The sequence below is a fragment of the Gopherus flavomarginatus genome, chromosome 2 (assembly GCF_025201925.1).
Source record: "Gopherus flavomarginatus isolate rGopFla2 chromosome 2, rGopFla2.mat.asm, whole genome shotgun sequence".
Lineage (NCBI taxonomy): Eukaryota > Metazoa > Chordata > Testudines > Testudinidae > Gopherus > Gopherus flavomarginatus.
The window spans coordinates 49,099,269-49,126,053 of record NC_066618.1 but is presented as its reverse complement, the minus strand read 5'-3'; the positions used below and the strand labels follow the sequence as shown (position 1 = coordinate 49,126,053).

General features: G+C 39.7%; 1 protein-coding gene across 1 annotated transcript in view; it reads right to left on the bottom strand.

Annotated features, from left to right (window-relative positions):
- Positions 1-26,785, bottom strand: part of LOC127044609 (probable acyl-CoA dehydrogenase 6) — a 157,099-nt gene that overhangs the window by 16,613 nt on the left and 113,701 nt on the right. Inside the window, exons 4-6 of the mRNA XM_050939706.1 lie at positions 5,789-5,895; positions 3,060-3,226; position 2,521 (exon numbers count right to left, since the gene is read on the bottom strand). Coding sequence (XP_050795663.1) covers position 2,521; positions 3,060-3,226; positions 5,789-5,895 — 275 coding nt within the window. The remainder of the gene's footprint in view (positions 1-2,520; positions 2,522-3,059; positions 3,227-5,788; positions 5,896-26,785) is intronic.

The following is a 26,785-nucleotide window of genomic DNA, read 5'->3' as shown; positions in this document are numbered from 1 at the left end:
AAACAGCGTCAAAGGCATAGAGGTATTTTTTTTTCTTTTCACATGAAAAAAGAAAGCATTTCTGCCTCTGGTAGTCTTGAGTGGCATGTAAATGCATACGGCTCATTACTTAACCTTCCTCAGAGCATCACTCTTGACTCTTTATTAATTGCTCTTTTATGAAAAGAGTTTAAGCATTAGATGTCAGGGAAAATGTGGTTTGGTCCACATTGAAACCCTTTTTCTCACTATTGAGCCATAAAAGCAATCTCACTGAAGTCCCACACCTCATCGAGGTGTGAAATTTATTCTTGCACAGATGGACCAATGCACCACTTCAGAGGGGCATATGCCTTAGGTGGTGAATTTCACCCAACATATATAAGATTTGCACAATCTAATTTCAAATGGCATCTTCTCTACAACTATGATATCTTGCTAGGCTGTTTCATTCACTCACTCCAACAAGGAGATCCAAAACTAAACAATATGAAAACTCTTCCTTTTTTTGGCATATAGAGAGTGGATGAGCTTTACTCCAGGAGATGGGCCCAAATCCATAATTTTATTTAGCATTACCTAATAATCCGTCTCCATAGCAGACGTGATGTCAGATTAGGTTGAAATAAATGTTCTGCTATTCCAACCACAGAGTTAGCAGTGGCTTGCGTAGCATTAAATGACAAACACTATATTAATACAATAGTAAAACTGCATGGTTAAACAACCGCAGCTTTAGAAATGATAAAATTAAAATTGAACGCATTACCTTAATGTTCCCCCCTTATGTATTAATGCACAATCCTTATTTACATGATTACACACTATGATTCAAACAACAGCATTGCTCATATGCATTCTTTATATAACAAACACATATATTACCATCTTGTATTATGTTATTGTATATATATGTAATATCTTGTATTATTATGTATTACTGTGTGTATAGCTAACAAGGCCATAAAAGTATTTTTTATTAAAATTGCATAATATAATATTTGGGCGTATATTTAAAATTACAACACAAACACTTTCAGTCACTCTGTTTCTTCAGTTATGCTTCAAAAATACTTCTTACTTTAAATAATTTACTTAATAAAACTAAATACTTAGTCCCAAGACATATACATATGTTTTAAATGTTCTTATGGAGAAAAAGCATTTATAACTTGTGCATCTATTAATATACTGATAACTTTCTAATTAGTAGTATATAAGTATAAATTCTGTGCTGTAATTCTCATTCCCTAAAGAAAGAGTTTAATGGTGTTTTTGAAAGATGAAAGGCAAACATAGAAGTTTACAGTTTCTATCCCCCAAAGCTCCAAGTATTCTATAAATATAAAATAATAAACTATACTGTGCGGAGTGGATGTAGCTGAACACTATTTTGGGGGAATGGGGTGGGGTAGCAGTGGAGGAGGACCAGAATCCAGGACAGCATTTGTGAACCCTCTCTAAGATTAAAACACTTTATATTATGAAATTATTGTTCAGAGTTTTGCTTCAATATATTTTTAATGATGTTTTGCAAGGTATTAATTTTGTCCTTGGCAATTACTTAACTTATCTGTTTCCACAGTAGCTTATAAATTACTCCAACAGAAGCCTATTGATAGACTTCTTAAAACAGTATTTCTGGCCAGAAGAACCCTTTATGTTACAGTAGCTTTGGCATCAGAGACTGAAGTCTGTAAAATATTTAATTTCCTCCTTTTGTCCCTTTCTGTTCATTCATTCATTCATTCTGTACCTATCATTTAATATTTCAGAGTGACATAGAATCATAGGACTGGAAGGGACCTCGAGAGGTCATCTATTCCAGTCCCCTGCCCTCATGGCAGGACAAAATACTATCTAGACCATCCCTTACAGGTGTTTGTCTAACCTGCTCTTAAAAATCTCCAGTGATGGAATAAACAGTATAGTTTATTATTTTATATTTATAGAATACTTGGAGCTTTGGGGGATAGAAACTATAAACTTCTATGTTTGCCTTTCATCTTTCAAAAACACCATTAAACTCTTTCTTTAGGGAATGAGAATTACAGCACAGAATTTATACTTATATACTACTAATTAGAAAGTTATCAGTATATTAATAGATGCACAAGTTATAAATGCTTTTTCTCCATATATGTGGATTGAATTACCACAACCTTCATAGGCAATTTATTCTAGTGTTTAACCACTCTGACAGTTAGAAGTTTTTTCTAATCTCCAACCTAAACCTCCCTTGCTGCAATTTTAGCCTATTGCTTCTTGTCCTAGTCTCAGAGGCTAAGGAGAACAATGTTTCTCCCTCCTCCTTGTAACAACCTTTTATGTACTTGAAAACTGTTATCATATTCCCTCTAAGCCAATGGTGGGCAATTTGCAGCCCATCAGGGTAATCCACTGGTGGGCACCAGACCGTTTGTTTACATTTGTACGGCCATCCGCAGCTCCTATTGGCCAGGAACGCGAACTGTGGCCACTGGGAGCTGTGCATGTAAACAAAATGTAAACAAATGGTCTGGCAGCCCACCAGCATATTACCCTGACGGGCTGTATTCGGCCCACAGGCCGCAGGTTGCCCACAACAGCTATGTCTTCTCTTTTCCAGACTAAACAAAGCCAATTTTTCAATCTTCCCTCATAGGTCATGTTTTCTAGACCTTTTATAATTTTTTTGCTCTTCACTGGACTTTCTCCAATTCGTCCAGATCTTTCCTGAAATATGGCACCTAGAACTGACACAATACTCCAGCTGAGGCCTAATCAGGGCAGAGTAGAGTAGAAGAATTACTTCTCATGTCTTGCTCACAAGACTTCTGCTAATACATCCCAGAATGATTTTTTTTTGTTTGTTTTTTGCAGTAGTGTTACACTGTTCACTCATATTTAGCTTGTGATCCACTATGGCCCCCATATCCCTTTCTGCAGTACTCCTTCCTAGGGAATATTTGCTTGGTTACTTTATTTGACAAAGTAACACTGATTTGAGGACAGGTTACATTCTCTCCAAAAGATTTTATATCATATGCGTAAAACACAATAAAAAGAAAACTGTAAGAAAAACAAATCAATGCTTTTACCAGGTAGTTCATTGGTAGACATATAAGTGATTTATTTTGGTGGCAGGGTCCTTCACTGGAATTTGCCAGCAGGCACATCCAGTCAGCTTGACATCCCGAAGTAATCCACATCTTGCCACCATTTATGATATAGTCATCGCCTTTTCTTACTGCTGTTGTTTTGATACCTATTTAAAAACAAATGTGAAATCAGAGGTTCTTTTCACATGGGAGGGACAGGTGATTGTGGTGTGTTTGGTAGTGTTAGTCTCTCAGTCACATCAGCAGTCAAACAGCTAGCATTCACTCATTGCTCAATAACTGTTGAGAGTCATGAAAGCAAATGCTAAAGATACCATAATTGTTCGTGTGCCTTCATTTAAGTTATATTTCAGATTAAAAAATACCAAGTAACACAATAGGAATGTGCACACAACCTTCACGTTTGAATTACTACTCTGCTCTACTGCATTTTAGGTAATCTAAAGGAAAAAGATGAATGAAATGAAACCAATGAGAAATGTGGGGAACCAGATCATCTAGGCCTGTGGTTCTCAAACAGGGGTATATGTGCCCCTAGGGGTACACAGAGCTCTTCCAGGGGGGGTACGTCAACTCATCTAGATGTTTGCCTAGTTTTACAACAGGCTACAGACAAAGCACTAGTGAAGTCAGTACAAACTAAAATTCATACAATGACTTGTTTATACTGTTCTCTATATATACACTAAAATGTAAGTATAATATTTATATTCCAATTGATTTTTAATTATTAGAGCTGTCCAGCAATTAAAAAAAGTAATCATGATTAATCATGTGATTAGAACAATTAATCTTGAGTAATTACACAATTAATCACACTGTTAAACAATAATAGAATACCATTATTTAAGTATTTTTGGATGTTTTCTACATTTTCAAATATATTGATTTCAATTACAACACAATACAAATTATACAGTGCTCACTTTATATTTATTTTTATTGCAAATATTTGCACTGTAAAAACCAAAAGAAATAGTATTTTTAATTCACCTAATACAAGTACTGTAGTGCAATGTGATGTGATGTATCAAATGTGATGTGATGTATCAAATTGTTTTTCTGCAAAGCGCATTCCAATTCATTGTTCAAGAGACAGGCTGCTTTATGCACTGAACAATGTAATGGCTTGTCTACATGAGAGTTATTCCAGAATAGCTATTCCTAATTAACTATTCCTGATTAACTTCATGTGTTGGTGCTCTTATTCTAGAATAATAGTGCCTTATTCTCAATCCATTTTGTTCTGGAATAAGAGCATCCACTTATGGAGCTAATCAAGAATATTACTCTGCTTTAAATTCACATCCTACCTTTTTCCAGATTAACTTTCATATGTAAATACATCCTTAATTTATAACACAGTCATTAGATATTGAAAAAAGAAAAGGTATATGACTACAGACACTGACTACAGAAAACTTGTATGCGCAATATGACAAACTGCATTAGCTCTAAACAAGAAAATAAACAACACTACAGGAGGCATTTTACATTGCAGAGAGTGGGAGTTGCAGGAGTGTTGTGGGATTGTGCTGGAAGGTCGTATTGCAACTCTGAAAATGAAATGCCAGGGCTTTCAGTACATACTAGCACTGAAACAGTTCAGAGCAGAATACAGTACTGGTGAGATTAGCTTTGAACAAATGCAGTGGCAACCATGCTGGCAATCCTGTTGCACAGTTCCAAGCACTCTTATATGTTTGGACAAGAGATGTGTTGCAAGCAGGGTAGGTGCTGGCAGTGTGCATTCTCTAGCACAGACAAGGTTACTGAAGTGAAACTGAACAAATGCAATAAGTAAATAAAGACAAAAGGGCAACCAGTAAACAAAGACACCAAAACTCGACGGTCAGTATGAAAGGCATCTGTAAAATTTCTTCCCTGACTTTATAAAATTATACTTTTGTTTGAAAATAATTTCAAGCATATTAACCTTTTCCTGTATTTCACAAGATTACTATCTGCCCTATCTTATTTAAATAGTGGAGTCAGTTGAAAAGTACAATTCACAGCAGAATCTGCAGTGAAGGAGTCACTGCTTGTGAAATCATAGAGGAAATGGAAGAAAATCAGCATTATGATACATTAATGCAGTTTCCAGCCGAATGCTCAATATCTTCCAGTTGTCACCACTGTAAACAAGTTCAGATTTCCATTAGTAGGTGTTGCAAGTGTTATGTCTATATCAGTAAGCTGTGCTGGGCTAGGGAGAGTTAACTCATTCAGTCTCTTCAAGCACAGAATACTTTTCTTTTGAACAGTGGGCCAGATTCAGCAGTGAGGTAAAGAATGACACCTCCACACATTTTATAATCTCGTTAGTTGTGCTTTCTTTTATTCTCTCATGAGGAAGTAAAACACGTTAGGTTCATACATCTGCTGAATGACAAATCAGTGCAAATTACACCACTTTACCACTTAAAGCCACTTACACCCCTTTCTGACCAGTTTATGAGAAAGTAAAATTTATGCTAATATTTACATTATTGCTGAATTTTGGCTTATGGTCTTATTGATCTGTTCCCCTTTTCCAGCCTTTCCCATACTAGTCATTTTTCCTAGAAATTTCCCACCAATGCCACCATAGTAGTAGCAATGAGGGGGAATCCAGATAAACATGGTACAGACATTTTAATCACTATGTCATCTAAGTTCTGTTCCAGTATGTTAGTTTTAGCAATCCTAGGCATAATCAGTTTGCTTACTTGCAACATCTGACCCTGCTCCAGGTTCACTGACTCCTAAACAAGCCACTACTTCTCCAGCTATAGTTGGTACAAGGAACTGTCGTTTCAGCTCATCAGAACCAAATCTGCAATGAAAGAATGGAAACAGACTGTTAAAGGCTTCTGAAGCAGAGTTATGCATATAAAATCTAGTCCTGGTGAAATGCACTCCACCCACATAACACTTAAATAATTTCTCTCTATGTAGGTGGTGCGCATGGAGCAAAATCTACCCTCCAAGCCCAAAGATGGGACAGAGATCCTCCAAGCTCACATTCCAACCTCTGGCTGGAATAGCAGTCACAACTACTTTGCACCCACTGTACTGGGGATGTCCAAATCTGTGTAAATGTGGATCCAATGGCCCCTACCCAGCTTTCTGTGGCAGTCTACATTGGGCTGGCATCAAGACAGTTTCCTAGGGTTGCCAACTCTCCAGGATTGGCCTGGTGTCTCCCAGAATTAGCATTGATCTCACGGTGTAACTATTGAAAGCAATCTGAGAGGTTTTAATAGAATATTTTAAGAAAATGACATTATGTCATGTTGGGAAAAAAAATCTCCTGGAATAGCTTCAGTCAGAGTTGGCAACCCTATCATTTCCTCAGTGTGCCTTCCATACCACACTCATACTGCAGACTCTTTTGCAAACCCTCTGAACAGGGCTTAAGTGGTGTGAAGGGTCTTTTACGAGACTGCTGGATGGCAGGGGATTTTCACCCGCCATGAACATTAGTACTATAGGTGCTAAACAGGGTGCATCTTAAACTGTTTTTTAAATCATGCAAGAAAATCCATTATTTGCGTCTTCCCATCACAACTCGCACCAGCCAGAGGTAAAAAAGGAAACAAGGAAAACCACTGACATCATTTTTTTCTGTAAACTTACAAAAATTATATTTAATGCTTGACTTCGGCTCTCTTCTGACAATATACAGCATCTGTGAAACTGCAATTCAACAACTTTGCTATACTGTGACATTTAAGGAAAAAATTCTGCTATCTTGCAAGAAGTTAAACTGTGTTTTAAGGAAATTAGTTTTATGAAAAAGTAAACTTGTTTTCCAGCATGAGAGCATGGGTCAGGAAAAAAAAAACAGTTATTCAGGCAAAACTCCCACTGTGTTGGCTATGTAAAAAATGTATGTTGTGTAAACAAGCCCGCCTTAACAAGATATAACTGATCTGTCCCCATTATTATTTACTGCTCAACCCATTTTTGTGTTGTTTGCAAATTTTACCAGCAATTAATTTATATTTTCTTCCAAATCACTAAAGACGTTGAATAGAACCAGGCCAAGAACACATACCTCTGAGACCCCACTAGAAACACCCCTACTAGATGATAATTCCCCATTTACAGTTGTTTTTTGTGATCTATCAGATACCATGTGTTTAATCCATTTAATATTGGCTACATGGATTTTGCACAGAGCTATTTTTTTCCATCAGAATGTTATATGTGGGCTAAGTCAAATGCCTTATAGAAGTTACCTTTATTAACCAAACTTCTATTCTCATCAAAATATATCAGGTCTGTTTGACAAGTGCTATTTTTCACAAGACCATATTGATTGCCATTAATTATGCTATCACCTGTTAATTCTTTACTGACCATATCCTATATCGGCCCTTCTGTGATTTTGTCCAGAATCAATGTCAGGCTAATGGGCCTACTGCTACACAGGTTATCCAGTTTACCCTTTTTAAATATTGGCACATTAATTTCAAGGCAGGTCTTGCAGTTTACACTAATTGAGGACCTGTCCTTCAGTCAGAGAAGCAGGATGGGTGGGAGAACCTTTTAGTCTGATCTGAGTACTAGCTGCCTCTTTCACTATGCTGGTGCATATGGGAGCTGCATTTCATTAATCCTATTCCTGCTGATATCAAATCATGTCAGCAGCCCCAATTATAGGAACACCAAGAAACAGACATAAGAACATAAGAATGACCATACTTGGTCAGATGAAAGGTCCATCCAGCCCAGTATCCTGTCTACCGACAGTGGCCAATGCCAGGTGTCCCAGAGGGAGTGAACCTAACAGGTAATGGTCAAGTGATCTCTCTCCTGCCATCCATCTCCACACTCTGACAAACAGAGGCTAGGGACACCGTGCCTTATCCATCCTGGCTAATAGCCATTAATGGACTTAACCTCCATGAATTTATCTAGTTCTCTTTTAAACCCTGTTATAGTCCTAACCTTCATAACCTCCTCAGGCAAGGAGTTCCACAAGTTGACTGTGCGCTGTGTGAAGAACTTCTTTTTGTTTGTTTTAAACCTGCTGCCCATTAATTTCATTTGGTGGCCCCTAGTTCTTATATTATGGGAACAAGTAAATAACTTTTCCTTATTCATTTTCTCCATACCACTCATGATTTTATATACCTCTATCATATCCCCCCCCTTAGTCTCTTTTCCAAGCTGAAAGGTCCTAGCCTCTTTAATCTCTCCCCATATAAGACCCGTTCCAAACCCCTAATCATTTTAGTTGCTCTTCTCTGAACCTTGTCCAATGCCAGTATATCTTTTTTTGAGATGAGGAGACCACATCTGTATGCAGTATTCAAGATGTGGGCATAGCATGGATTTATATAAGGGCAATAAGATGTTCTCCATCTTATTCTCTATCCCTTTTTTTAATGATACCTAACATGCTGTTTGCTTTTTTGACTGCCACTACACACTGCATGGACATCTTCAGAAAACTATCCACCATGACTCCAAGATTTCTTTCCTGATTCGTTGTAGCTAAATTAGCCCCCACCATATTGTATGTATAGTTGGGATTTTTTTTTTCCAATGTGCATTACTTTACATTTATCCACATTAACTTTCATTTGCCATTTTGTTGCCCAGTCACTTAGTTTTGTGAGATCTTTTTGAAGTTCTTCACAGTCTGCTTTGATCTTAACTATCCTGAGAAGCTGAGTATCATCTGCAAATTTTGCCACTCACTGTTTACCCCTTTCTCCAGATCATTTATGAATAAGTTGAATAGGATTGGTCCTATGACTGACCCTTGGGGAACACCACAAGTTACCCCTCTCCATTCTGAAAATTTACCATTTATTCCTATCCTTTGTTCCCTGTCTTTTAGCCAGTTCTCAATCCATGAAAGGATCTTCCCTCTTATCCCATGACATCTTAATTTACTTAAGAGCCTTTTGTGAGGGACCTTGTTAAAGGCTTTCTGGAAATCTAAGTACACTACGTCCACTGGATCCCCTTTGTCCACATGTTTGCTGACTCATTCAAAGAACTCTAATAGACTGAGGTGGAGATGGACATAGGAGATGGAAGTGTTGAGAGTCTCTGGGTTAGGCTAAAAGGGGTAAAAAACACGGGTGATGTCGTGCTGGGAGTCTACTACAGGCCACCTAATCAGGTGGAAGAGGTGGATGAGGCTTTTTTCAAACAATTAACAAAATCATCCAAAGCCCAAGATTTGGTGGTGATATATGTTGGGAAAATAACACCGCGGGGCACAGACTATCCAATAAGTTCCTGGACTGCATTGCAGACAACTTTTTATTTCAGAAAGTTGAAAAAGCTACTAGGGGGGAAGCTGTTCTAGACTTGATTTTAACAAATAGGGAGGAACTCGTTGAGAATTTGAAAGTAGAAGGAAGCTTGGGTGAAAGTGATCATGAAATCATAGAGTTTGCAATTCTAAGGAAGGGTAGAAGGGAGTACAGCAAAATAGAGACAACGGATTTCAGGAAGGCGGATTTTGGTAAGCTCAGAGAGCTGATAGGTAAGGTCCCATGGGAATCAAGACTGAAGGGAAAAACAACTGAGGAGAGTTGGCAGTTTTTCAAAGGGACACTATTAAGGGCCCAAAAGCAAGCTATTCCGATGGTTAGGAAAGATAGAAAATGTGGCAAAAGACCACCTTGGCTTAACCGCGAGATCTTGCGTGACCTACAAAATAAAAAGGCGTCATATAAAAAATGGAAACTAGGTCAGATTACAAAGGACGAATATAGGCAAATAACACAGGAATGCAGAGGCAAGATTAGAAAGGCAAAGGCACAAAATGAGCTCAAACTAGCTATGGGAATAAAGGGAAACAAGAAGACTTTTTATCAATACATTAGAAGCAAGAGGAAGACCAAGGACAGGGTAGGCCCACTGCTCAGTGAGGAGGGGAAAACAGTAACGGGAGACTTGGAAATGGCAGATATGCTTAATGACTTCTTTGTTTCAGTCTTCACTGAGAAGTCTGAAGGAATGTCTAATATAGTGAATGCTTACGGGAAGAGGGTAGGTTTAGAAGATAAAATAAAAAAAGAGCAAGTAAAAAATCACTTAGAAAAGTTAGATGCCTGCAAGTCATCAGGGCCTGATGAAATGCATCCTAGAATACTCAAGGAGTTAATAGAGGAGGTATCTGAGCCTCTAGCTATTATCGTTGGGAAATCATGGGAGAGGGGGGAGATTCCAGAAGACTGGAAAAGGGCAAATATAGTGCCCATCTATAAAAAGGGAAATAAAAACAACCCAGGAAACTACAGACCGTTAGTTTAACTTCTGTGCCAGGGAAGATAATGGAGCAAGTAATTAAAGAAATCATCTGCAAACACTTGGAAAGTGGTAAGGTGATAGGGAATAGCCAGCATGGGTTTGTAAAGAACAAACCATGTCAAATTAATCTGATAGCATTCTTTGATAGGATAACGAGCCTTGTGGCTAAGGGAGAAGCGGTGGATGTGATATACCTAGACTTTAGTAAGGCATTTGATACGGTCTCACATGATATTCTTATAGACAAACTAGGAAAGTACAATTTAGATGGGGCTACTATAAGGTGGATGCATAACTGGCTGGATAACCATACTCAGAGAGTAGTTATTAATGGCTCCCAATCCTGCTGGAAAGGTATAACAAGTGGGGTTCCGCAGGGGTCTGTTTTGGGACCGTCTCTGTTCAATAACTTCATCAAGATTTAGATGTTGGCATAGAAAGTACGCTTATTAAGTTTGCAGACGATACCAAACTGGGAGGGATTGCAACTGCTTTGGAGGACAGGGTCAAAATTCAAAATGATCTGGACAAATTGGAGAAACGGTCTGAGGTAAACAGGATGAAGTTCAATAAAGATAAATGCAAAGTGCTCCACTTAGGAAGGAACAATCAGTTTCACACATACAGAATGGGAAGAGACTGTCTAGGAAGGAGTATGGCAGAAAGAGATCTAGGGGTCATAGTGGACCACAAGCTTAATATGAGTCAACAGTGTGATACTGTTGCAAAAAAAGCAAACATGATTCTGGGATGCATTAACAGGTGTGTTGTAAACAAGACACGAGAAGTCATTCTTCCGCTTTACTCTGCGCTGGTTAGGCCTCAACTGCAGTATCGTGTTCAGTTCTGGGCACCGCATTTCAAGAAAGATGTGGAGAAATTGGAGAGGGTCCAGAGAAGAACAACAAGAATGATTAAAGGTCTTGAGAACATGACCTATGAAGGAAGGCTGAAACAATTGGGTTTGTTTAGTTTGGAAAAGAGAAAACTGAGAGGGGACATGATAGCAGTTTTCAGGTATCTAAAAGGGTGTCATCAGGAGGAGGGAGAAAACTTGTTCCCCTTAGCCTCCAATGATAGAACAAGAAGCAATGGGCTTAAACTGCAGCAAGCGAGATTTAGGTTGGACATTAGGAAAAAGTTCCTAACTGTCAGGGTAGTTAAACACTGGAATAGATTGCCTAGGGAAGTTGTGGAATCTCCATCTCTGGAGATATTTAAGAGTAGGTTAGATAAATGTCTATTAGGGATGGTCTAGACAGTATTTGGTCCTGCTGTGAGGGCAGGGGACTGGACTCGATGACCTCTCGAGGTCCCTTCCAGTCCTAGAGTCTATGAGTCTATGAGATTAGTAAGACATGATTTCCCTTTACAGAAACCATGTTGGCTTTTGCCCAACAATTTATGTTCTTCTATGTGTCTGACAATTTTATTCTTTACTATTATTTCAACTAATTTGCCCAGTACTGACATTAGACTTACCGGTCTGTAATTGCTGGGATGACCTCTAGATCCCTTTTTAAATATTGGTGTTACATTAGCTATCTTCCATTCGTTGGGTACAGAAGCTGATTTAAAGGACAGGTTACAAATCACAGTTAATAGTTCCGCAATTTCACATTTGAGTTCTTTCAGAACTCTTGGGTGAATGCCATCTGGTCCCGGTGACCTTTACTATTAAGTTTATCAATTAATTCCAAAACCTCCTCTAGTGACACTTCAATCTGTGACAATTCCTCAGATTTGTCACCTACAGAGGACGGCTCAGGTTTGGGAATCTCCCTAACATTCTCAGCCTTGAAGAATGAAGCAAAGAATTCATTTAGTTTCTCTGCAATGACCTTATGGTCTTTAAGTGCTCCTTTTGTATCTCGATCATTCAGGGGCCCCACTGGTTGTTTAGCAGGCTTCCTACTTCTGATGTACTTAAAAAACAATTTGTTATTACCTTTTGAGTTTTTGGCTAGCTGTTCTTCAAACTCCTTTTTGGCTTTTCTTATTACATGTTTACACTTAATTTGACAGTGTTTATGCTCCTTTCTATTTACCTCACTAGAAGCTGACTTCTTCTTTTTAAAAGATGCCTTTTTATCTCTCACTGCTTTTTTTACATGGCTGTTAAGCCACAGTGGCTCTTTTTTAGTTCTTTTACTGTGTTTTTTAATTTGGGGTATACATTTAAGTTGAGCCTCTATTATAGTGTCTTTGAATAGGGTCCATGCAGCTTGCAGGGATTTCACTCTAGTCACTGTGCCTTTTAACTTCTGTTTAACTAACCTCCTCATTTTTCCATAGTTTCCCTTTCTGAAATTAAATGCCACCGTGTTGGGCTGTGGAGTCTTTGCTCTTTCTCCTCATATATTGGGTCAAGTTCTGTAGGTTTTATTCATGCTGAACACCCTAGTATACTCATCTTGACAGGGATGATCAACTGCGGCTGATCATTCATTCACCGACCAAACACAAAAGTGAATATATGTTATAGTGCAGCTGGTATCGTTGTTGTTATTAAAAGTTGCCCAATGCTTCCTATTATAAAACCTGGCTTTCAGTTGCTTATAACTTTACCAAACTTTAATTGTTTGGAGCTGATATTTTCCATAATGAGTGTCTGCCTTACAGGTTAGATTTTTTTGAAAGTTTCAGCCAAAACAGTTCAGCTGTTTCTGGGATCAAGATTAGGGAAAATACAGTTTTGCCATTTAAAATAATCCTGACAACCTTTTCTTTGAGAAACTCTCATGCAACCATGTTTTGGAAAAAGGAGCTGAAATTTGGCAGGGATGTGACTTGTGCTGTTCCTGATGAAGTGGCCAAGTTATAAGCCTTTGTAAAATCTCAGTTCACACACTTTCAGCAGAGACTTAGAATTTAGCAGCTAAAATCTCCAAAGATTCCATCCTCACTGAGCATGCTCTAGCCCCTCACAACTCCTAGCGCTGACCGGACTGTGCAGGCACCGTTTCCACAGAGCAACTGAGCATGTTCCGTGCCACCTTAATTTTAGCATTTCCTAACATTTGAGTGCTTGACTTTGCAACCTTAATGTTCTTTTAACACATTTTTAGGTGTAATATATATTAAAATAAAGCTCCTTGTAGACGGCTGGAAAAATTTTTTTCTCCTGGTCCATTGTATAAGATAATAGGTCCCAATTGTGGCACATTAATCATTAATGTTAAAATAGTTACATAGAAACTATCCATTCTTTTTTGCCCCATACTTAGTATTCATGACATTCCACCAACGTTACCGTTAATACTGAAGAAATGATTAAATATTATACTGTAGCTGATGCTAAATGGGTTGAAATAAAAAAAGTCACAGCAGGATCCAAATCCTATTACATTTCCTTGATCCACTTCTTAGTTCTATTTATGTGCACTCATTTAAAAGCTGAAAGCCCCCTTAATTCATCTTAAATGGCAATGAATTTGCTTTCTAACAGATGTGATTCTTGCTGCACTGAATGAAAATATGTCAACTGTGCATCACTATTCTGGTTTAATAGAGCTGATGATCATTCTCTTAAAGTGGGGGAGAAAGGCTGACAGTTTTCATTCTTGTTTCTCCTACTCCAAGGGAAAAAAACTGCGCTGAAGTGAATTGATTAATTAGTAAGGAATGAACATTTCTAATTAGGACTGACACCTTCTGACATACTGTTAGCTGCAAATTGTAGTTTTGAGTATGAACAGCTGCACTTGGTTCTTTACACTACACTCGGTATTTGATTAAACCACATCAAGCTTTCTTGTTTTTGAGCTCACACATTCGAATGGATGATCATCTACCCCACTTCAAACTAGGTATGAAGTCTTCTGGGATAAGGTAGCACTCCTTACACAGGTGGTGCAGCAATTCTTGTGAGATTATATGTAACAACTGATCATGAATTAACATCAGTAAATTCAAAAGAACCAAATCCTGACACAAACGACAAAGCTACTTTTAGTTACTCATTATCTAAGGGGAAAAAAGCAGAAAAATAGACTCTGATGAGAAAATCTTAAGACACATCTGCATTATTCCACAACATGTAACAGTGAAAATGATGTAAATGATTTTGCTCATCTACTGTCAAATAGTATATATATCAATTCCAAATAGTCTCCTACTAGTCAATATCAGAAAGGCAAAGGTATGGCCATTTGTAACCGGTAAGACACACCTAATACAATGAGCCCTAATCCTGCGTGAGGCCCCAATGTACTAATATAATAAACATAAATAATATCATTACATTTTAACTACTTCTCAGCCAGGTTAGTTCAGACTGGAATTAATTTGTTTATTGTAAGTTAATAGAGAACATTTTCTGGGACAAAGCCTGTTCATCCAGAGGATCAAAGGTTGGATGATTTCCACTCAGGCTCCGTTAGACTGAAATTCTCGGAGTAAAACACAATTTAATGTGAGTTAAGTATGGGCATGTCTACATACGAAATTCATTTTGGATTAACTTGATTAACAAGGGGGATAAATTGCCTTGTGTCCACACAAGTTTTTTTTCTCAATCACCTGGTGCCTCAATACTCATTAAAAAATCCACTTTGGAAGTGAATTTCCATAATAAAGTTGGCATGAACATATCTCCAATTTGAATGAACAATTCCTCCTCTGTCCTCCCACTGCTTTCGCACATTGCTTTGCTGCACACTGAGATCAACCTGTTTGTTTACTGTGTGCCTCCTCTATCACCCTAGGGTCATCTTGACCAGATATCACCTTCCTGTTTAAATGCTGGTGCTCAGCAAGGCATCCCCACTGCAGTTCAGCTTCCAGACTCCAATACTGATTTAGACATTCACCTCCATGCTTCTGTGTGGTCCTGTGCAGAGGTCCTAGACTTCCTTGCCATCTCAGGAGAGGAGTAGATCAAATCTCACCTGAACAGCAGTCTCCAGAACACCAAGATAAATGAGAGTATATAAGACCAAATGAAGGAGAGGGATCAGTTCTGTGGCCCAGGCCAGTGCTCCAACAAAGAAAAGTCGCCCCAGCAGGGTTATATAAATGTCAAGGAGAATAAGAGGATCCATGGAAGAGCTCGCAAGACCTGTGTCTATTATGAAGAGATTGACTGGACTTTTGCATGGGGGGGTCACCACGGAACTCCAGAATATTGTGGACACTGGACATCCCCATGGATGCTGACCAGGACTTTGAGAAGGAAGAAATTGGCCCAGGCAGCCAGGATCACTGTGACAGGGTGCAGTCCTGGGAGTTGTGGGAACCACTCTAACCACTCAATTGGGTTGGCCCTGCTCACACTGCTTGGGGTCACAGCCAGCCTAACCCTACCCTTGTTATCACCCAACACAACAGCAGGTGGCGCCACACATCCTAACTGAGCTACCTGAGAAAGCAGCTTCTTCCAAGCCACTCAAATACATGCAGCAGACAGCAGCCAATTTCCTAGCTTTCCAGACTCACACCCTACACTTGAGTATAAACCTAAAATTATACTGGGAACAGCTCAAGCTCATAAAATTTGTCCCCTCCCTCAATGTGAAGAGGAATATGCAACAGCCTTTTGCCCCCGAGTTATGATTCCCACACACTTCACTCCAACTCACTGGTTTAGATAAAGCAAAAACAAGTTTATTAACTATAAAAGATAGTTTTTAAGTGATTATAAGGGATAGAAAACAGATCAAAGCAGATTAAAGAGCAAATAAACAAAAAGTGCAAACTAAGCTTAATATACTAAATAGATTGGACATCAGTAGCAGATTCTGACCCTAAGAGATGATACACGCAGGCTGCAGATTCTTAAGGAGTAAGCTGCACTTGCTTGACAGCTTGGAATCCCCAGGTGTTTCATTCACAGGCTAGAAATCCCATTAGCCTGGGTCCAGCATTCCCCCCAGGTCAGTCTTTGTTCCTCAAGTGTTTCCAGGAGTCTTCTTGGGTGAGGAGTGAAGAACACCAGATGATGTCACTCCCTGCTTTATACAGCTTTTGCATACGGCGGGAATCCTTTGTTTCAAAACTTGGTTCCCAGACCAGTCTGTGGAAAAATACTGACATCCCAAGATGGAGTCCAGCATCATGTGATCTGATCACATGTCCTTATAGAGTCATAGCAGCCATTACTTGGAGACTGTCTGTAGTATTCTCAGGAAGGCTCCCCAGATGGGAGGTAAGCTTCTCCTAAGCCCTACTGTTTTTTCTAATGGTCTAATGCCCTGAATAAGCCCTTCCCAACCAGCTATCTAGACTGAAAGCGTCTTGTCTAGTTGGCATTACCCAGGTGTAACTACATTTGAAATACAGATACATAGTCAATATTCATAACTTCAGATACAAAAATGATACATGTATACGAATAGGATAATCACATTCAGCAAATCATAACTTTTCCAATGACAACTCACATGACTTATCTTGCATAAAATGCATCATAATTATGCTATAATAATATCATAACAATATCACTGCAAAGAATATGGGATGCTGTGTCGTACTTTTCACCTTGCAAAACTCCAAGGCAGGGTCCAGAGCAGAAACAGTTCTGGACACCCAGGAGACTCTGAATCTCATCCTGACAGTGCTGGGGGGAGACCTCTTCCAGTAAGTATTATGTGCTGTATATTACAATGCACAAGGAGATTTCAACAACTTTATTTCAGGTACGATCAAAGTGCTGCCACACTGGGCAGATGTGAGTCAGGAGTCTCTCTCTTCCTCCTTGGCTTCTATTTCTCTCTCCTCCCCCATTATGCTCACAATGTTGGGCTCACCAGGGAATTTCAGCTCCAAAACATTTATTTCTCTTGAAATATCAAAGCCCACAACTGTCTGCAAAATATGCCAGGACCCCCTTTCCCATGCTGTTTAAAACTCCCTCCCTTCCTGATCGACTGCACCTCCCCCTCTCCCTGCTCAAGATGGGTTCAAAATGCATTATATGGCAGAAAAATTTATTGTAACGGCAGATACAGAAAGAAAAAAAGAGGCAAAGTACTTTGGATCACACTTTCATTCATGGCCTAAGTCTTTAGCTACACTGATATTTGATGAGGTAAATTGAACAAATCAGGCTTCAGAAATATTTTAAAATGCACACAGATGATAAGGTGTCATGGCTATCTGCCAAATTCTATTTATTTGGCGGTGCACTTTGTAATGATCTGCAGGTGTCATAAAAGAACTTAAGGCAAAGCTAGTGCTCTACATTGGCATGCACACTGCAAGGCAATATAACTCTCTCAGGACTGCCCATATAGCTTGCTGTTCTTTTCCACTCCTGCACCAGCTCTGGGATCATTATCTTTACAAAAGCAACCTGGCATATCTTCCTGGGTTGCCCACTGCATTTCTGCACAGGATCTTTCTCTACCTTTTGGGGAAATGCGTTAGAGTAACATCCTCCAATGTAAAGAGGGCTTGCAGAGGTGCACATACAATTACTAACCTGCTCCCTGCTGCCCCTTCACCATTCTATGGTGATCAACCAGGCCTTGCAGCACCATAGTAATGATGACCTCCAAGACCTGGTGTGAGGGGCAAAGAATAGGCACATGGGTCCCCCAAAAAATCCAGTAAATCCATCAATAATCTCCTGTGCATTGCCAAGGTTTCTGACCCAGGGTGACATCCCTTCTTGACACCTCCATGACAACAGCTCCAACAACTGACCTACCAACACCAAACCAGTTAACTACCGACTAGTTGCCATCAGGGCTGATAAGCTTCCAGACAGTGATGGCCAAGCACTTCTCCACAGGGAACTCATACAGATGTTCTGCCACTGCAACTCTGGGTGAGCTTTGCACAGGTTTCTAGAACTCTGGGTGAGCTTTGCACAGATTGTCATCCTGACGTTCTGCCCTGTCCCACCATGGGATATACACTTATTTGGGGGGGGGAAATGAAGCTTTTTGTGGATGCAAAGTTTCAAAGAGAAGTAGCTTAAGGCGTCTGATGATTTGGGGAATCCAACTATGTACAGCTTATGAATTCCAGTTTGATTGTATGAACTGTCTGTATCTTTATGTCTTATGATTGTCATTTATTCTGTGTTCTGCCTCAGACTCCTTGTTCTAAGGAGACAAGGAAGTGGTAGCCACATGTCTATCCATGAATAGGTTGATCATTAAAGACTATCAGCATCTGAATAGCTCTTTGCCATGGAGAACAAAAAGGAGTGACTGCATTCTCAGTAAAAGTGATTTTCTGCAACCTCTCTGCAGGTTGAGGCTGAGGTTTGAAGGAATGGAATTTACCAGTAATAGGACCACAAAACTAGATGTAAGAGTCAGGATTTAAAAACTCAGAGGGACTCACAGAGAAAAAGGAAGCTTGGACAGGAGAGAGGAACATAGGGGCATGCTTTCATAGGAGAGGGGACCTTTGTAACTAGGGAACTGGCCAAGGAAGAAGGAAGCTGCTCTCTCTCTCTCCTCCAGCCAAACACCACGTTCCAGCTGAGAAGCGGTAAGAAGAGAGGTGCAGGAGAGAGGACTAAGACTCCTGAAAAAACACTGACTCAAATCTTAACGAACACTCAAGAGTAGTCAGGAAACAGAGACAGTGACAGTGTGTAGGTGTTTTATTGTTTTGTATAGTTCTGCATGTCTCTTGTGCTAGCTAAAGAAGAGTGGTTTGTTTTGGATTGGCTTTTGTAAAGTCTGTATGATATGATAAAGTCTGTGTGATATCATGGGTCTCTGAAGAGGTAACTGTAACCTCAAGGTCAGAGGAGTTCTGGGAAAGGATGTGCTTAAGCTACTGGGGTCTATAGCTAATGTCTATGGCAGGTGGTCAACCGGTGGCTCTGGAGCCACATGAGGCGCCTCAGAAGTTAATATGCAGTTCCTTGTATAGACACCAACTTTGCGGCTGGAGCTACAGGTGCCAGCTTTCCAATCTGCTGGTGTCATACCCCAATGGCCCCCTCCCTCAAGGGGTCCCCCGAGGGAGGCAGATCAGCACTGTATATTGCTAACACTGTTGCAAGCATCGCAGGGCATTTTGGGAAGGGCCAAAGGTGTGAGTGTGGAATGGAAAATTCCTTTGCAGGTTGCAAAAGGCCAAAGAACAGCATACTCATATTCAGGAACATCAGTTAAGAAGTGTTGCCTTTCTATCATAAAATATGCAAGTATGTCCACAGGAATGTATTACTATACTTTCATATACTATTATATTATATCTTAACAGCTCAATTCCCTCTGCGAGATCTCCAAGGAGGATCTCAAATACAGTATGATAATAATGCAATTCAGAAATATTGATCAACTGCACATTTGCAAACACCAAAAAGCATTTATGCCTGTTCTGCACCACCCAACATGCAGATGAGGAGTGTCAACTATAGTCAGGGTGACCAGACAGCAAGTGTGAAAAATTCGGATGGGGGTTGAGGGTAATAGGCACCTATAGAAGAAAATGCCCCAAATATTGGGACTGTCCCTATAAAATAGGGAAAACTGGTCACCCTAATTATAGTCTACGATACATTGAGTGCGAGTGATACGGTCTTGGCATTGCCTGAATTGATGGATCAGTGGCACACCTGGTCCAAGAACTCCATATACTCTGTTCAGCAGCTTCAGATAAATGGAGGATTGTATTGTTTAAAATATGAAAATAAATTAGACGACCATTATATCCTTTGCATTATGGCTTTGATATTGCCATTTTTTTTTTTCAAATTCTGCTACTATATCATCAGTGATTCTCATGTTTTTTGCATTGCACTGGAGAAGTAGTTAGGAGAAAGCTGGAGGTTTAGGCAAGTGCAGAGGCGACATTTATGGCTTTTGACACCCAAGGAAGTGCAGGAGGAAGTTTTGGATTATGAGACAGGCATATGATCTGGAATTTTCATCAGAAATGAGCATAGTAAAATAATTATTAATACTGATATTTACATTTTCATTAAAAGCGGCAAAGAGTTCTGTGGCACCTTATAGACTAACAACACAACTGAGCTGGCCTCAACAAAAAAGTGATCTGTGATGGTAAAGGGTTGGTGCAAATTACTTCCCCTCTGGAGCAAGCAGGGAATCAGGGACCAAATTGTCACAGAGTCACAGTTTGATCCCTGGCACACTCCTGGGGCATCATAACTATAGGCTGCCTGTTATTCAGAGTCAGTGGCAAACCCATGAGCTAGCCTTTAATTGGCATGTTCCTGTTTCCATCGTGGCCTGTGCCAATTAAGAGGGCGATACTATATATTAAACCTGCTCAGCTCTTTATACACTTGGAAACAACTCTGCTCCATTGCAACCAGCTTTACTTCACATCTTAAAATAAGCGCATACAAAAATAAACCCGTTTTAAAAAGTTGTAACTTGAAGAACGCATTGATTTCCTCAAATCACCACTATTCTGTATATGGAGGGAGAGAAAGAATTGGCAATACAAGTTAAACTAAACAGGTTAAACCAAAATGTATTCCCTTCCCTCCAAATAATCACCACTCATCTTAATACCCAGTTAGAAACAATAAAAAGGGATGAAGTAGTAGTCCAATGCCAAGACTGAACGATATTTACATCCAACTGATAGCACTAAGGACGAGACACAATGCACTGTTTGTTTTCCAGCCCAAGGGCAATATATTTCATTCAGTATTTCACCTGGAAGCTGTCTTCTAAATACAACATATTAAGAATGAAGGCAAGTAAAGTGCTATAACTAGAATGCCTTTGAAAGATCTGACATAGGGATGCCAGTGAGCCATGAGCAGGGCCAGACACATGAAAGGTCCGATCTTTGACAGATCCTTTTGCATTCAGTTTCCAAACACAGCAGTAGCATTGTTAAACTTAAGATGCCTAAAAAGACTGTTCTGTTCTTAGGCTTCTTCAAGTGAAGCAGGTTTGTTTCCCCCTGCAGCCTTTTACATAAAAAGAACTGAGTGCAAATCAAAATTAGTAGGATTGCTCCTGGTTAAAGATCACCCAAGAGGATGTTTTAAGGATTGTCAGAAATGTTCATTTTGGAAGGAAGAAACTGGGGGATGAGGAGGACTAGAGAGCATGCAAAAAGATGTTAGGTAAAATTTTCAAAAGCACTTAAGTATGGTCACTTTTCAAGTAACTTTTGAAAACAAAACTTAAGTGCTTTTGAAAATGTTACCCATGAATTTGAATTCTGAGCTGTCTCTGGGCATGGTACTAAAAACTGCCACCACTTTGCATGTCTATGGCACATTCCTTTTAAGATCTCCAAGAGTTTTTACAAACATGAACAAATTAAGCCAAGATTACACAGATGACTGAAATGAAAAATCAAGATGAAGGGTGAAATCCTGGTACCAGTGGGAGTTTTGTCTTTGACTGCAGTGCAGCCAGGATTTCACCCTAAGTTGTCAGTAATTAGAAACCTAAGTCTGGATGTAATAATTAACATTTATTTCAAGCCTTCACTTGTGTATGCAGTTACCTATCCAAAGTATTTCAGTGTCTATTTCAATGCCCATCTAGGCATATATTTGAGGGAACCATATATCCAATTATACATAGGTAGTGCACTCGCCTGGTATATCAAAATGTCTGATTCAATTTCCAAGGGGAGTTTTGTAAATATGATGAAAGTAGAATTGGACCCAAAGTTAGAGAAGACTTAAGTCAACAATGTGCTGCTTATTCTTTCAGACTGTTCCAGATTTCCTTTTAGTTTTTTGGGGGGGAGTTTTGAATAGTTGATAATTTTAGTAGGCTATTTGCTATGCTCAAAGTCCCTAGAATACATATTGAAATGAGTTTTAAATGCAGTAATTAATTATGTCAAGTCTGGTTGATCTTTTTAAAATTACCGTAGTTTAGGAGCAATGTAATATGGCTGCATCCAGCAGGAACCATTAAGGCTGGGACTACGATGGAGTGATGTACGAACATGCTATTCAGGATGACCTATCTGCCCTTACTATATCTTGCCAGGTTAAAGTGCATCACAGCAGAGCTTGCTATGACATGGAGTTTTCTCTTCCGTATTATGTGTTACCTTTACATTTTGCAGTAACACATTATTCTAAATACATACTTAGCGGAGTTGAGTCAAAACTACAAAAATGTGTTCACTAATATTCATATGAATTTTGATTTCCCCACATGCATGGTGTTTCCATATTCAGTCTTTGCAAACATTCAGCTTTACTAGCACAAATGTATGTGAAAACCAAAATTTAAGCTCACATTATCCAATACCGACTAGAAGAAAAATTCAAACTGAAGAGCTGATTATAGTATTCAAAATTTAAATGTGCACTGGTTTGTTTAGTTGGCAAATCTTTCAAAGTCTGTTTTTGTAGTGCAGATCATCTTTTCTATTCTATATAGGTTCTTATTCTGTGCTCACCAACACAGTATCTGAACATCATATAGTAGTGCAATAAGCAACACCATCGAGTTACACAGTTTAATACCAGAGGGACAACCTGATCATCATCATCAGAGGCCACCAACACAACACCACCCACTACCTGCTCGCTAAACCAAACCACCAATATTAGACCAAAGTCTTACAGCCCACAGGAGATTAAACTATTATTTGCCACAGGCAGAGAACAGGAAGGACTAAGATGCACCAATGCTAGAGGTCCCTGCAATGGCAGGGAATTGGTTAAGTGAGATTGTGATGGGATCCCGGGGGGGCAACCTAGGATTGGGGACCACTGCGCCCCTTTAACTCTCTCCAGCCTGGGTTGTCTCTCACAATGCTTTGCTAGTGACAAGCAGCAAACCCCTCCAGGTGTTGTGATCACTCAGCACAACCGCATGTGCAGCCCCACACCCAGCTAGATTGCATGAATGCTCACAGAGCCACTCAAGAATCACAAAGAGAAAGGCACCAGAACCAAATCCCCCCATCTCCCAGCACTGAACCTCAGGAATATATCGTCTTGCATTGCTCAAGACAAGCAGTGCAAATTTAATTGGTTCACCACTTCATCAATGGAAAGTGGATATATATTAGCCTTTGCAAAACCTGACCAGATTTACCACACACTTCAGGAAAACTCATTGGTAAAGATAAACAATTAAAGAAGTTTATTTACTATAAAAGATAGTTTTTAAGTGATATCATGTGATAGGCAAAAAGTCAGTTACCAAAAGAAACTAAATATAAGCACGCAGTCTAAACTCTCAACCCTACTAGACTGGGCAACAACTAGACTAAGCAGTTTTTCTCATTCCAGTGGATATTGCAGTCCTTAATATACAGATTTGTCCCTTCAATCTGGGACAGTCTCCTCTGTTGGAATCTTCAGTCTTCTTCCCAGTGTTGTCGTTGCTTGCAGCATACGTGGTGGCAGGAGAAAAGGCCCAGCATGTGGCCACTGTGTTTGTTTTATAACATCAGTCCCATGTGTTTGGGGAACACAAATCCAGGCATGTCTGGGGCACTGCTGAGTCTCCAGGCAAGGTAGAGCAATTCTTCTGGTGTGGCCTCATGCAGATGTGGCCTCAGGCAGGTGAGTCAATTGTAGCTCCCTTGCTGGACAATGGAGAGAGTTCCAATGTGTCAGAAGAGCTAAGATGTTGACCATGGTTTTCTTCCTGAGAATTATGCAATCTTTTAGATATCCTGGGCCCAGACAATGGAGCACTGTGATGGAGTGTTCACCCCACACTGGAGAAGAGGGGGTTAATAGAGGCCTCATGGGCCTGCCACACCCTATCCCAGAAAGAAGTCGTGGAAATGAGTCTTTCAAGCAGCCTGGAGAGGCTGCACAGGAAGCAGCCAATTAGAGGGACGCCAATCAGGGCCCAGTAGGCTCACATAAAAGAAGCTGCAGGGCCAGAGAAAGTGGCTGTGGGGAGCTCAAGGAATCAGGACTGTGTTCTTAGTGGGCTGCAGGAAGGGCAGCACCTTGAACAGATCAGTTGCTGGCAGGGACAAGGGAGCAAGAGGGAGTGCCTGGCTGGATGCTGGGATTTGCTGACTGAAAATCCTGAGAAGAGGGCAAAGATGGTGCTGGGACCATGGGGAAGCGGACCAGGGAACAGAAGCAGCATTAAGTTAAAGGAACACAGCATGGGGCTGCTATCTACAGGGTCCCTGGGTGAAGATCCAGAGTAGTGGGCAGGTCTGGGTCCCCCCCCCACCCCATTCACCACTGGGGAAAAGGCTGGACTATTGATCTGAGATACTTCACCCTCGGAAGGGGGAAAACAGGGATGATGACGTGGCCGGAGGGCCAAGTCATGAAGAGGATGCTGTGGTACTTGAACTGAAGTGGTTCTGCAGGTGGAGACAATGATGGAAAAGGCACTACCTGAAGAGGGTGCACCAGCTGTCAGCGCTAATCCCTGTGATGGCCAGCCGGAGCTGCTGCTGTGGTGCGCAGACTCTGTCACAAGCACCTTGAATTGAGGACCATAGATTTAAAATGTACGGGAAGCCAGCGTATACACCAGAGAACAGGTTTGATATGCTCACAATAGTCTGTGTTGCTGAGGAGACGAGTTGCAGCATTCTATACTAGCTGGACTTTCCTTTACATTGAAGGCTTCATGCCCTGGTATATTGTAACTTCATCTATTCTAAGTCTTCTGCAGCACCTCTCCCCAATATCAAAGGAATGAATATAGTGTGCTCTCCCACTGGAATGAGGTGTTTATGTGTGTGGTCAGTTGTCTTGATTACCCTCCTAGGTGCTGTTACTGCTATGTGTCGGAAAAATATTATAAAATACAAACCAAAACACTACAATGGAACAAAATTCTGCCCTCAGCTAGCTATTGATTTCTTTCAAACCACAGGGAAGAATTTAAAATAACAAAAGCCTCTTAATGTATGGGCTATCATCTACTGTCTTATAAAATATTACAGTTTTATCCTTTATAGTATAATAAATGAACTACAGCTGTGCTAAAAGTGATCAAATGATAAACTATAGCTACTATCAGTTGTCTTCAGGTTCCTGGTGTATTTGTGTAAGGCAAAGGAAATTCTCTTTGGAAAGACTTCCCATGAGTAAGCCTTCCAAGTTTTTAAGTACACAGAAGGAGGGTTAGTATAAATCATGGAAATATATCCCACATTCTATGGGGCTGCAGTAAGGGAAAGGAGCAGATAGAATGTCCTTCTCTGCAAAAGTACATAGGCATCAGTTGACTGTGCAATTAAGTCTCTTATCAACAATTGTTTAAATGATTTATTATAAAGAATAATAATTTTTATTATCTTTACCTATATTTTACTTTATTATCAGCTCTCAACTTTATTATTAATTATGCTATTAATAGTTCATCATTCCAGAATGGCTGTCACAATCTAACCCTTCAGTATTCAGAGGCGTTTGTTGCAGATACTTTGTCTTATTATGGCCCCAATCCAGCAAAGCGCGTCTGCACGTGGATAATTTTAAGCGTGTGAGCAGTCCCAATGCTGAAGTGTTTTGCTGGCTTGTAACCTAAATCTGGTTCGATGGGCTGCTATTAAGGGACAGGCTTGCTATGGAACTACAGTATGAGCAGGGGCTCTTAGACACAAGTGAGAACTTTGGGAAGATGACATGTTACAACAGCTGTCATGTTGACAGGGCTGGATTATGACATTCTGAGGCCCTAAGCTATGTCAAGTGTAAGAGGCCCCATACCATAAAAAAAATTATTTAATTATTTTCACAGAAAGGACATCAAATATGTAAACATGAAAGCTCTTTATTTGCATATATACAAAGGCGAAGTTGTAAAAAATAGAATAATAATCTAACTAAAACACATCTTGCAATATGCCTATCTGCATTATAAAATAGTTTCAAATTAACATATTTTTATCTATGATTTCTTAGTTAGTAGCTATGAAAACTTTATAGCAATACAAAAGCAGTTACTTACACAGAGCAGCTTACTTAATGGAAGCAGTACTACCTGCAGTATGTCTGTTTGCAAATCACATTAAATTTAAAACTGAAATTTAAAACATTTTCTTTTGTGATTTTTGGAGAGCAAAATCACTGATGATGTCCTCAAATGATAAGCTATGGAGTTTGTCACCTTCGACGCACAGAATGCTTAGGGCAAATAGCTTTTCTAGCAGCATTTTCTAGGCAGACATCTCTCTTTATGTTTGCTTCTCTATCCTCTGTCTGCCCCAGGACCACTAATTAGTCTCGAGCAAACACCTCAGACACACAGAGTGACAACAAGCTCTATGCATGAAAGAGAGAGAAAGAATTTACCAGAAAAAAGACTGGCATTGAGAAAGTGAGAAAAATTAGCCTATAGTCAAGCAAATATAATAAATATTATAGGCTTTAATAGCCTATAAATCATATATGTACATAGTTTGAAATAACTTGCTCACCAAGTACTCAGAATATTTTGATATATATATGTATATTTTCCTTCACTTCTCAAAACCCTCTATGTATTCCTTCATCAGCACTCTCTGATATTTATTAAGGCTCCCGAAACTGACAGAGGAAAGCCAACACAAATTTATCCTCCTCAAGATCCACTCGACCCAAGTCCATA